We start from the raw sequence: 12166 nt of genomic DNA on the forward strand, positions 1-12166 counted from the left end.
TAAGTGGCCAACAGTCAGGAGAGGGAAGGGAAAGAGTCAGACACTAGAGAGTACCCCTGTGGCTGTCCCCCTTAACAGTAAGTACTCCTGTTTGAGTACTTGTCTGGGGGGGGGGGGGACACCTATCTGGGGGAAGCAACAGTGGCCACACCTTTGGCACAGAGTCTGGCCCTATGGCTCAGAAGGATAGGGAAAGGAAGAAGGCAGCAGTAATAGCGGACTCTATAGTTAGGGGATCAAACATGTGATTCTGTGCAGGCAGGAAAGAAACACGGATGGTAGTTTGCCTCCCAGGTGCCAGGGTCCGGGATGTATCTGATCGCGTCCATGATATCCTGAAGTGGGAAGGTGAACAGTCAGAGGTCGTGGTACATATTAGTACCAACGACATAAGTAGGAAAAGGGAGGAGGTCCTGAAAATAGACTACAGGGAGTTAGGAAGGAAGTTGAGAAACAGGACCTCAAAGGTAGTAATCTTGGGATTACTGCCTGTGCCACACGACAGTGAGTATAGGAATAGAGTGAGGTGGAGGATAATTGCATTGCTGAGGGATTGGAGCAGGGGGCAGGGATTCAGATTTCTGGATTATTGGGACCTCTTTTGGGGCAGGAGTGACCTGTACAAAAAGGATGGGTTGCACTTGAATCCGAGGGGGACCAATGTCCTTCCTGGCAGGCTACTGGGGAAAGCTTAAACTAGAATTGCTGCGGGGTGGGAACCAAACTGAAGAGGTGGAGGAAGGGGCTGTTGGCACACAAATAGAGAAAACTCGGAGACAGTGCGAGAGGGAGGATAGGCAGGTGATAGAGAAGGGACGCACTCAGACGGATTGTTTGAGATGTGTTTATTTTAATGCAAGGAATATCATGAACAAAGTGGATGAGCTTGGAGCGTGGATCAGTACTTGGAGCTATGATGTTGTGGCCATTACAGAGACTTGGATGGCTCAGGGGCAGGAATGGCTACTCAGAGTGCCAGGCTTTAGATGTTTTAGAAAGGACAGGGAGGGAGGCAAAAGAGGTGGGGGCATGGCACTGTTGATCAGGGATAGTGTTGTGGCTGCAGAAAAGGAGGAAGTCATGGAGGGATTGTCAACAGAGTCTCTGTGGGTAGAAGTTAGAAACAGGAAGGGGTCAATAACTCTACTGGGTGTTTTTTATTGACCAATAGGACCTATCAAGTGTGACAGTGGAAAAGTGTGTATGGAACCGGAGGAGATAGCAGAGGTACTTAATGAGTACTTTGCTACAGTATTCACTACGGAAAAGGGTCTTGGCAATTGTAGAGATGACTTACAGCAGACTGAAAAGCTTGAGCATGTAGATATTAAGAAAGAGGATGTGCTGGAACTTTGGCGGACAGGATTCAGGAAAACCCCAAGGCATTCTACAAGTATGTGAAGAACAAGAAGATAAGACGTGAAAGAATAGGACCAATCAAGTGTGACAGTGGAAAAGTGTTTATGGAACCGGAGGAGATAGCAGAGGTAATTAATGAATACTTTGCTTCAGTATTCACTATGGAAAAGGATCTTGGTGATTGTAGGGGTGACATACAGCGGACTGAAAAGCTTGAACATGTAGATATTAAGAAAGAGGATGTGCTGGAACTTTTGGAAAGCATCAAGTTGGATAAGGTCACCGGGACCGGATGAGATGTACCCCAGGCTACTGTGGGAGGGGAGGGAGGAGATTGCTGAGCCTCTGGTGATGATCTTTGCATCACCAATGGGGATGGGAGAGGTTCCGGAGGATTGGAGGGTTGCGGATGTTGTTCCCTTATTCGAGAAAGGGAGTAGGGATACCCAGGAAATTATAGACCAGTGAGTCTTCAGTGGTTGGTAAGTTGATGGAGAAGATCCTGAGAGGCAGGATTTATGAACATTTGGAGAGGCATAATATGATTAGGAATAGTCAGCATGGCTTTGTGAAAGGCGGGTCATGCCTTACGAGCCTGATTGAATTTTTTGAGGATGTGACTAAACACATAGATGAAGGTAGAACATTAAATGTAGTGTATATGGATTTCAGCCAGGCATTTGACAAGGTACCACATGTAAGGCTTATTGAGAAAGTAAGGAGGCATGGGATCCAAGAGAACATTGCTTTGTGGATCCAAAACTGGCTTGCCCACAGAAGGCAAAGAGTGGTTGTAGACAGATCATATTCTGCATGGAGGTTGGTGACCAGTGGTGTGCCTCAGGGAACTGTTCTGGGACCCCTACTCTTCGTGATTTTTATAAATGACCTGGATGAGGAGGTGGAGGGATGGTTTAGTAAATTTGCTGATGTCTGGAAACTGTACAGATCAAAAAGGAGGAGGTCCTTGCTGTCTTGAGGAAAATTAAAGTGGATAAATCCCCGGGACCTGACAGGGTGTTCCCTCGGACCTTGAAGGAGACTAGTGTTGAAATTGCAGGGGCCCTGGCTGAAATATTTAAAATGTCGCTGTCTACAGGTGAGGTGCCGGAGGATTGGAGTGTGGCTCATGTTGTTCCGTTGTTTAAAAAAGGATCGAAAAGTAATCCGGGAAATTATAGGCCAGTAAGATTAACGTCGGTAGTAGGTAAGTTATTGGAGGGAGTACTAAGAGACAGAATCTACAAGCATTTGGATAGACTGGGACTTATTAGGGAGAGTCAACATGGCTTTGTGCGTGGTAGGTCATGTTTGACCAATCTATTGGAATTTTTCGAGGAGGTTACCAGGAAAGTGGATGAAGGGAAGGCAGTGGATATTGTCTACATGGACTTCAGTAAGGCCTTTGACAAGGTCCCGCATGGGAGGTTAGTTAGGAAAATTCAGTTGCTGGGTATACATGGAGAGGTGGTAAATTGGATTAGACATTGGCTCGATGGAAGAAGCCAGAGAGTGGTGGTAGAGAATTGCTTCTCTGAGTGGAGGCCTGTGACTAGTGGTGTGCCACAGGGATCAGTGCTGGGTCCATTGTTATTTGTCATCTATATCAATGATCTGGATGATAATGTGGTAAATTGGATCAGCAAGTTTGCTGATGATACAAAGATTGGAGGTGTAGTAGACAGTGAGGAAGGTTTTCAGAGCCTGCAGAGGGACTTGGACCAGCTGGAAAAATGGGCTAAAAAATGGCAGATGGAGTTTAATACTGACAAGTGTGAGGACATTGGAAGGACAAACCAACGTAGAACATACAGGGTTAATGGTAAGGCACTGAGGAGTGCAGTGGAACAGAGGGATCTGGGAATACAGATACAAAATTCCCTAAAAGTGGCGTCACAGGTAGATAGGGTCTTGAAGAGAGCTTTTGGTACATTGGCCTTTATTAATCAAAGTATTGAGTACAAGAGCTGGAATGTTATGATGAGGTTGTATAAGGCATTGGTGAGGCCGAATCTGGAGTATTGTGTTCAGTTTTGGTCACCAAATTACAGGAAGGATATAAATAAGGTTGAAGGAGTGCAGAGAAGGTTTACAAGGATGTTGCCGGGACTTGAGAAACTCAGTTACAGGGAAAGGTTGAATAGGTTGGGACTTTATTCCCTGGAGCATAGAAGAATGAGGGGAGATTTGATAGAGGTATATAAAATTATGATGGGTATAGATAGAGTGAATGCAAGCAGGCTTTTTCCACTGAGGCAAGTGGAGAAAAAAACCAGAGGACATGGGTTTAGGGTGAGGGGGGAAAAGTTTAAAGGGAACATTAGGGGGGGCTTCTTCACACAGAGAGTGGTGGGAGTATGGAATGAGCTGCCAGATGAGGTTGTAAATGCTGGTTCTTTTTTAACATTTAAGAATAAATTGGACAGATACATAGATGGGAGGTGTATGGAGGGATATGGTCCGTGTGCAGGTCAGTGGGACTAGGCAGAAAATGGTTCGACACAGCCAAGAAGGGCCAAAAGGCCTGTTTCTGTGCTGTAGTTTCTATGGTTTCTATGGACAGAAAGGTTGGGGATGTTGTGGATAGTGTGGAATGGCTAGCATGAGAGGGCACAGTTTTAAGGTGCTTGGAAGTTGGTGCAGAGATGTCAGGGGTAAGTTTTTAACTCAGAGAGTGGTGAGTGTGTGAAATAGGCTGCCGGCAACGGTGGTGGAGGTAGAAACGATAGGGTCTTTTAAGAGACTCCTGGACAGGTACATGGAGCTCAGAAAAATAGAGGGCTATGGGTAACCCTAGGTAATTTCTAAGGTAAGGACATGTTCGGCACAGCTGTGTGGGCCGAAGGGCCTGTATCGTGCTGTAGGTTTTTTCTGTTTCTAAGTTCTGAAATGGCAGTGGTAGACAACTGTGGCTGACAAAGGACTACATAAAAGCCAAGGGAAGGGCATGTAAGGGAGCAAAAGTGAATGGGAAGTTGGATGATTGGGAAGCTTTTAAAATCCAACAAAAGGCAACTAAAAAGCTATAAGAAGGTAAAAAGTGAAATATGAGGGCAGACTTAGACATGGTGGCATCCGTAACCTCGAGACCATGGATCTGCACCTAGTAAGTTCCAGGGTGCAGGCCTGGGCAAGGTTGTATGGAAGACCAGCAGTTGCCCATGCTGCAAGTCTCCCCTCTCCATGACACCAATGTTGTCGAAGGGAAGGACAAGGGCCGATACAGCTTGGCTCCAGTGTCGTCGCAGGAGTTGCCAGAACGAGGTTGAAGGCAACGTCGGACTGCCTTAGGGACTCCAGCTCTGGATTTGCCCTTAGGGTTTACTCCCAAAGCCTTTCCCATGAGTGGGTATGACCTCAAGGCAGCAGATACTTGATATCAGAGTTTTCTCTCTCTTAGATGGACTGCCTTCCCAGGCTGACGAGCTCCATCTACCTGAAGCCCTGGTTTTAAGGCACCAGGACCCTCCTTCACCCCTTCTCCTGTCAGTAGAAACAGTTCCGCCGGCCTTAGAGGCTAAGCCACATGAGAAGGCCAGGAGTTGGACTTGGTTGTCAGGGGCTATTTGAGGCGCATGCCGTGAGGAGCACTTTTTTAAAATATAGACATACGGATGATAGAAACACAAGAGATTCTGCAGATGTTGTAAATCCAAAGTAACACATACAAAATACTGTTGGAACTCAGTAGGTCAGGCAGCATCTGTGGAAAGGAATAAAAGGTCGATGTTTCAGGCTGAGACACATCAACAGGACTGGAAAGGAAGGGGGAAGAAGCGAGGATGAGGAGGGAGAGGGGAAGGAGAACAAGCTAAAGGGGGATAGGTAAAGCCAGGTAGGTGGGGAAGGGGGATGAATTGAGTAGCTGAGGTGATGTGAAAAAGTTAAAGGGCTGGAGAAGAAGGAATCTGATAGGAGAGAAGAGTGGACAATGGGAAAAGGGGAAGAAGAAGGGACACCAGTGGGAGTTGATAGGCCGGTGAGAAGAAGAGAAGGGGTAAGAGGTAGGCAGAATGGAAAAAGGAAGAGGATGGGAGAAAAATGACAAGAAGTTAGAGAAATCTATGTTCATGCCATCAGGCTGGAGGCTACCCAGGTGTTGCTTCTCCAACCTGAGAGTGTCCTCATCGCGGCAGTAGAGGAGGCCATGGACTAATGTGTTAGAATGAGAATTGGAATTAAAATGGTTGGCCATTTGGACATTTTGCTTGTTGTGGGTGGAGCAAAGCTGCTTGACAAAGTGGTCCCCCAAAGCCTGCTCCATTTGTAGCAAATATGAATGCACATCAGTGTCTTGTGTATAGGCCTTGTTTAATGAGGGTCCTTGTTAGAAGCTAAGTTCAGGAGGCCTCCCCCCACCCCAAAGCTGGATGAGGACTCTGATCCATAGTTAATTTCACCCTTTCACTCAAAGTGGTCAATACACCAGCTTCAGTGTCTTCCTCATCGGAATGATGGCAGAGCCTGGACATGACTAACGGTAGATGTCTCTGGAAGGCAGCTTCAGCACTGAGCCCATGTGGAGGGTGACCAGCATCTGTGAAAGACTACAGTATCTCTGAGAGCCTCCCTCCCAAGGGGGAGCTACATTTCCTGTAACAGAAGTTGACCTGGCAATAAATTCAGGATTGCAAAAGAGCAGGTTTCTAAGTTCTCAGACTCTGCATTGAATCCTTTTGGTGATGGAGGTGGTTGGGTGGTCTCAAGGGGAGTGTGGAGGCTGAGCAGCTGTGACTGTGAACACCTGGCCTTGAACGTGAATAGAGTGGCAAGAAATTCAGTCACCAAGCAAAATTGTCCAGATCAATGAATGCATCTCCAAGTGTCACATCTGATCAATTACACAGCCAGTCTCAGACTTTGCTCAATTCATCAGGAGAATTCTCTCACGTAAGAGGCATCAGTAATGTTTGTATGCTGCATCTCACCATTGCGCATGGTGCACTGCTGCAGTCTTACTTGCACAACACACAGCTTACACGTGTTGGGTGTTGTTGAGCCATGGCACCCAGAGGCGTCGGACACTCACTGACCCACCTCCTTCAAGGAGATGCTGAGTGCTGCCTCAAGGTGAAGTGCTTGTGCCCATGTGCCTTAACCCCCTTGTAATCAAGGTGATGGAGTATGTTTGTGATGTGTACGGCAGGGCCTAAACCATCAGCAACCATGGTGTTCCAGCCTCACTTCATTCCCCCCCCCCCCCCCATTGCCTTCTGTCCTACAAATTCCTGTTGGAGCAAGCAACCATCTCCTATTATTCCCCACTCTCCATATCTTTCTTAAGGCTGATTTCTGCTTCTGCGTCAATTCGACGCCGTAACCTATGCAAGTGGCCGACACGTGTTGTGAACATTTATACTTGTGCGTTGGTGTGTCTGCGTCGCTCTGCAATTCGGGCACGTCACGCATGGCCACACACCTGCCCGCGCAAGGCTTCATGGTCATGGTAGTCTTTCTCGGGGTAAACAAGTTTAAAGCGAGCGCCTTTTTCGTAAAAGTGAAATGTGTCCTCCATAATTTTGGAGGTCTGTAAAGCTTTATGGAAAGCATTGCAGCCAGAGTTCCTTCCCTGCCCTTCAATCGCCCAATGGGAAGCTATTGCAGTGTAGGAGGAAATGTGATGCTACCAAGCGGACCAATCACAGTTGTTCGGTCTGCATTGCCGCGACGCGTAGTTATGTTTTGGGAGAGGTGCGCGCCAGGCTACGGCATAGGGATCCAAGTAGGCTCTGTGTAGGGTTCGCGGCGACACCGTACTTATGGCGTCGAGTTGACACAGAAGTATAAATCAGCCTCTAGAGTGGGAAAACTTCTTTAGGAAGTTTTAACTGTGCCCTTTCCCGTTTCAGGAACTTAAGAGGTACAGACTGATGAATATAAACAATGGCAGGAGGGGATGTAGAAGTATTTGTCATGAGTCATGGAGTGACACAATATAGAAAGGGGCCCTTTGGTCCACTGAGTCTACATCATTCATCGTGCATCCAGTCACACGTTCCCACTTTACTCTTGCTGCATTTCTGTCAATTCCACCCATGTCCTGCTACTCTCTTGTACACATCAGGTTTGGACGGTAGCACAGTAGCGTATCAGCGCAATCACTTTACAGCACCAGCAACCCTGTTCAATTCCTCCGCTGTCTGTAGGGAGTTTATATGTTCTCCCCGTGACTGCATGGATTTCCTCCGGGTGCTCTGGTTTCCTCCCACGTTCTAAAGATGTACAGGTTGGAGTTAGTGAGTTGTAGGCATGCAGTGGTGATGCTGGAAGCGTGGCGACACTTGACGGCTGTCCCCTGCCCAATCCTCAGATTATATTGGTCATTGACCCAAATGCCACATTTCACTGTATGTTTTGGTGGTTTGATGAAAGATGGCGGCGTGACGCAGCTCGCAGCGGCCACTCCGGTGGTGATGTCTGTTATTTGTCAAGTGGGGTGCCGTGCACAATCCTGATTTGATGGAGACGGACATGAGAGCATGGAGGAACATCTGGTGAAACTTCTGAAATGCCTGCTTCGCTGCTGCTGCTACTGTGCGGTCCAGAATCTCCGGAGGAGAAGGCCCCGAGTCCTCAGCTTTGCTTGTTGCTCGGCGTCCGGGGCGGGGTCGAAGCACTCCGCAGAGGATGGTGCTCGGAGAGGCTATGTCGGAGGCTCGAAGTTTTTGGATGGACTCAGAGTCCGCTGCGGTTGGGTGCTTCCAGTGGTGCTGCATCGGCAAGTTGGCGGCGCTTGGAGGTTCATGGCGGGGAGAGTTCCTCCCTTCTGCCGCCTGCGTGAGATGGTGAGTCTTTCGGGACTTTGAGACTTTTTTCACCGTGCCCATGGTCTGCTCTTTATCAAATTACGGTATTGCTTTGCACTGTTGTAACTATATGTTATAATTATGTGGTTTTGTCAGTTTTAGTCTTGGTTTGTCCTGTGTTTTCTTGTGATATCATTCTGGAGGAACATTGTATCATTTCTTAATGCATGCATTTTTAAATGACAATAAACGAAACTTGGTACTTGGTACCTGTGACAAATAAACCTAATCTTAATCTTACCAGGTTTATTTTCAAAGTTCAAAGTAAATGCTATTATCAAAGTACATATATGTCACTATATATAACCCTGAGATTCATTTTCTTGTGGGCATCCTCAATAAATCTATAGAATAATAACTATAACAGAATCTATGAAAGACCACTCAACCAGGGTGTTTGACCAAAGTGCAGAAGACCACAACCTCTGCAAATGCAAAAATAATAAATAAATATAGAGAACATGAGATTAAGAGTTCTTGAAGGTGAGTCCATTGGTTATGGGGCAAGTGAAGTTGAGTGAAGTTATCCCATTTGGTTCAATAGCCTGATGGTTGAGGGGTAGTAATCACTGATATATGTTGTGAAACAACACACATCAAAGTTGCTGATGAACGCAGCAGGCCAGGCACCATCTCTAGGAAGAGGTACAGTCGACGTTTCAGGCCGAGGCCCTTCGTCAGGACTAACTGAAGGAAGAGCTAGTAAGAGATTTGAAAGTGGGAGGGGGAGGGGAGATCCAAAATGATAGGAGAAGACAAGAGGGGGAGGGATGGAGCCAAGAGCTGGACAGGTGATTGGCAAAAGGGATATGAGAGGATCGCGGGACAGGAGGCCTAGGGGGAAAGAAAAGGGGGGGGGGGAGAAATACCCAGATGATGGGCAAGGGGTATAGTCAGAGGGACAGAGGGAGAAAATGATGAAATGACAGAGCAGACTCAATGGACCAAATGGCCTAATTCTGCTCTTTATGGTCTTATGAATTGGAGGGCATCCCTTATAAAACTGGATATGCTGGGGTTATTTCTCCTGGAGCAAAGAAGGCTGAGAGGTGACCATACGGGAATTTATAAAATCACGTGGAAAATAGACAAGGTGGAAGATCATCGGCTTTTCCAAAGCTGGAGGGTGTCGGTTTAACGTGAGATGGAAAGATTTAAAAACAGGGGTTCCCAACCTCTTTTATGCCATGGAGCCTTACCATTTACGGAGGGGTGCATGAACCCCAGGTTGGGAACCTCTGATTTAAAGGGAATCTGAGGAGCAAGTTTTTTCCACACAGAGCTTGGTGCCTATTTGCTGCTAGAGGAATTGATGGGTACAATTACAATGTTTGAAAGACTTTTAAGTAGGGTTCTGAATAGTGAGAGTTTGGAGGGATGTGGGTCAGACACAGGCACTGGTTGGCATGCACAAGTTGGATAAAAAAACCTGTTTCCAAGCTGTATGACTCTTTTAAGGGAAAAAAATCCATTATTATCGGATGGAGGAAATGTTCTATTGGGTGTAGCTCATAGTTCCATTAAATCCATTGGTTAACTGTTGAAATCACCAGTCCCGGGGTGCAGCAGGTGGGAACCAAGCTCACCAGAGACAGGAGCCTGCACTTGTTCCACTGGGGAAAGTAATAACTGTATTTGTTTCAGGTACTGGCCCGCGATAGAGAAAGAGCTGCGAGAAGCTCTCTTCCTGCGCAACGTGAAGGTGCGACTGTTGGTCAGCTGCTGGAAGGAAACATACGCACCGATGCTCAACTTTCTGTGGTCCCTCAAAATGTTCTGCATCGAGCCCATCAACTGCAGCTTTGATGTGGTGAGTACAGCCGACAGCAGCGGTTCCTGTTCCCTTGAACACGCCTAACTTATAGTGCCACATGGCTGACAACCATTCCTGCAGCTCCTTCAGCCCCAGGCAAGTTGTTAGACGTCCTAAAACTGTTTGTTAGTTTAGTGCCAAATAATTACTCAGTTAAAGGCACTAAATCATGTTTCTCATGACAAAGTGTGGTAAACCATGTATATATGTTGTAACTGGGTTACCTGTCTGGACACACCCCTCTGCTGACTGCCCCTGTGGCTCCTCCCACAGAGTCCTGTATAAAGGTGTTCGCCTTGCCCCTCCCCCCTCAGTCCGGGGGCAGATACTCACTGTGGAGGTCGTATTGTACAGCGAATAAAAGCCTTTCAGTATTTTACCAAACCTCAGTCTTTTGGAGTAATTGAAGGTGCTTCACAAAGAAAGGGGCCAAACAGCCTACAGAGTCTATGCTGGTACTCTGAGTAATCCTATCAATCCCTTTCCACACTTTTCCCCTCTGTAACCTATTCTGTTTTATGTTGACATTAGAGATTGTGGATGCTGGAATATAGAGCAACAAACAAATTGCTGGAGGACCTTTCATGAAGGATTTTGACCCAAACACCCAGACACACACACACACACAAACACACACACACAAACACCCAGGCAGACAGACACACACATGCAAACACCCAGACAGACACACAAACACTCAGAAAGACAGACACACACAGACCCACCCAGAAAGACACACACACAGACAGACACACACAGACACTCTGACACACAGACAGACACACACACACACACACACACACACACACACATACACACACACAGCCACGCACTCAGACGCACACACCTTGACACACACATGCGTACTCTCTCACGCACGCACACACACGAACACATTCACAGAAACACACAATGACACATGCACAGACACACACACCTTGACACACATGCATGCATCCACACACACAGGCAGACAAACACACTGACACACACAGAGCGACACATACCCTGACACACATGCATACACCCACATATGAATGGACACACACACACTCAAACAGCCAGGTAGACACACGCACATGCACACACCCACACATACAAACATACACACACACAGTCAGACAGACAGACACACACACACACACACACACACACACACGGACAAAGATGCACACAGACCCATATCAGACGCACACAGGGACAACAGGCACATGTATATGCACGTCCATGCATGTACAGATGGACACACAGACAAACACACATAGAGACACACACACTTCTCTGAACCAGGTTATTTTAAATAGCAATACAGTAGTTTCATTATTTTACTTTGAGACTATTGAATTGGCTAATAAATTCACTTGTGCACAGAATTGATGGCAATTGAATTTTTTGACTCCTTCATTTCTCTAAGCCTTGGTATTAATAATCTAATTATAGAACCACAATGTCGACAGTAACAGTTTTCAGCCAACATTTATGATGTGGATGAAACCCAGTTATCTTGGTTTTTCATCACACAAGCAAGGTTTGATAACTCAGGTGGTAGTCTACGCTGATATGATGGCGATGGGAATTGGTAGTTTTAAAATGTCATGCTTAGTATTAACTAGATGCTGGTGAATATGATGAAGACACAAGAGACAGTGCTGGAATCTGGAGCAACACTCTAACCACTGGAAGAACTCACTGAATTGGGCAGCATTTTATGAAGGGAATTGGACAGTCAGTGTTTTGGGGTGAGATCCATCATCGGACCATTTTCCACCATGGATGTGGCTGACCTGCTGAGTTCCTCCAACACTCTGTATGGCTAGTAAAACAGATACCTGTTTTGCATCTCTACCAAATATAGTTAGAGTGATGGAGGAGTAATGTGGTGTCAACCAAGTGGAACTGATCTTTCAGTGGGTCTAAATAAAGGTTAAGAGACCCTTACATTATGACAGGATGGTGAGTGGGGATGTGATATCTGGACTGCAAGACCAAATGGATCTAGTGAATGGAGGCTGTATGGTCCATCAGTGGGAAGCATTATCAGCAAAAAGGTGATATGGACTCATCTGACCACAAAGGGATCATTGTCCGTGATAATCCTCTTCCAAAGGAGTGGAGAGAAGATTAGGAGCATGTGACAGAGTGAATACAAAGTAAACATGATATTGGAGTTCTACTTTTCAATGGGTTC

The 12166-nt window shown here is 46.5% G+C and overlaps 1 protein-coding gene across 4 annotated transcripts in view; it reads left to right on the forward strand.

The window, feature by feature from the left end:
* The window catches only part of LOC140201171 (inactive phospholipase D5-like), a 174896-nt gene that overhangs the window by 103055 nt on the left and 59675 nt on the right, over nucleotides 1-12166 (forward strand). For all 4 annotated transcript variants that reach the window (XM_072264855.1, XM_072264856.1, XM_072264858.1 and 1 more), the window contains one exon: nucleotides 9810-9975. In XM_072264855.1, the coding sequence (XP_072120956.1) occupies nucleotides 9810-9975 (166 nt within the window). The remainder of the gene's footprint in view (nucleotides 1-9809; nucleotides 9976-12166) is intronic.

This window comes from Mobula birostris, chromosome 8 (genome assembly GCF_030028105.1).
Source record: "Mobula birostris isolate sMobBir1 chromosome 8, sMobBir1.hap1, whole genome shotgun sequence".
Lineage (NCBI taxonomy): Eukaryota > Metazoa > Chordata > Chondrichthyes > Myliobatiformes > Myliobatidae > Mobula > Mobula birostris.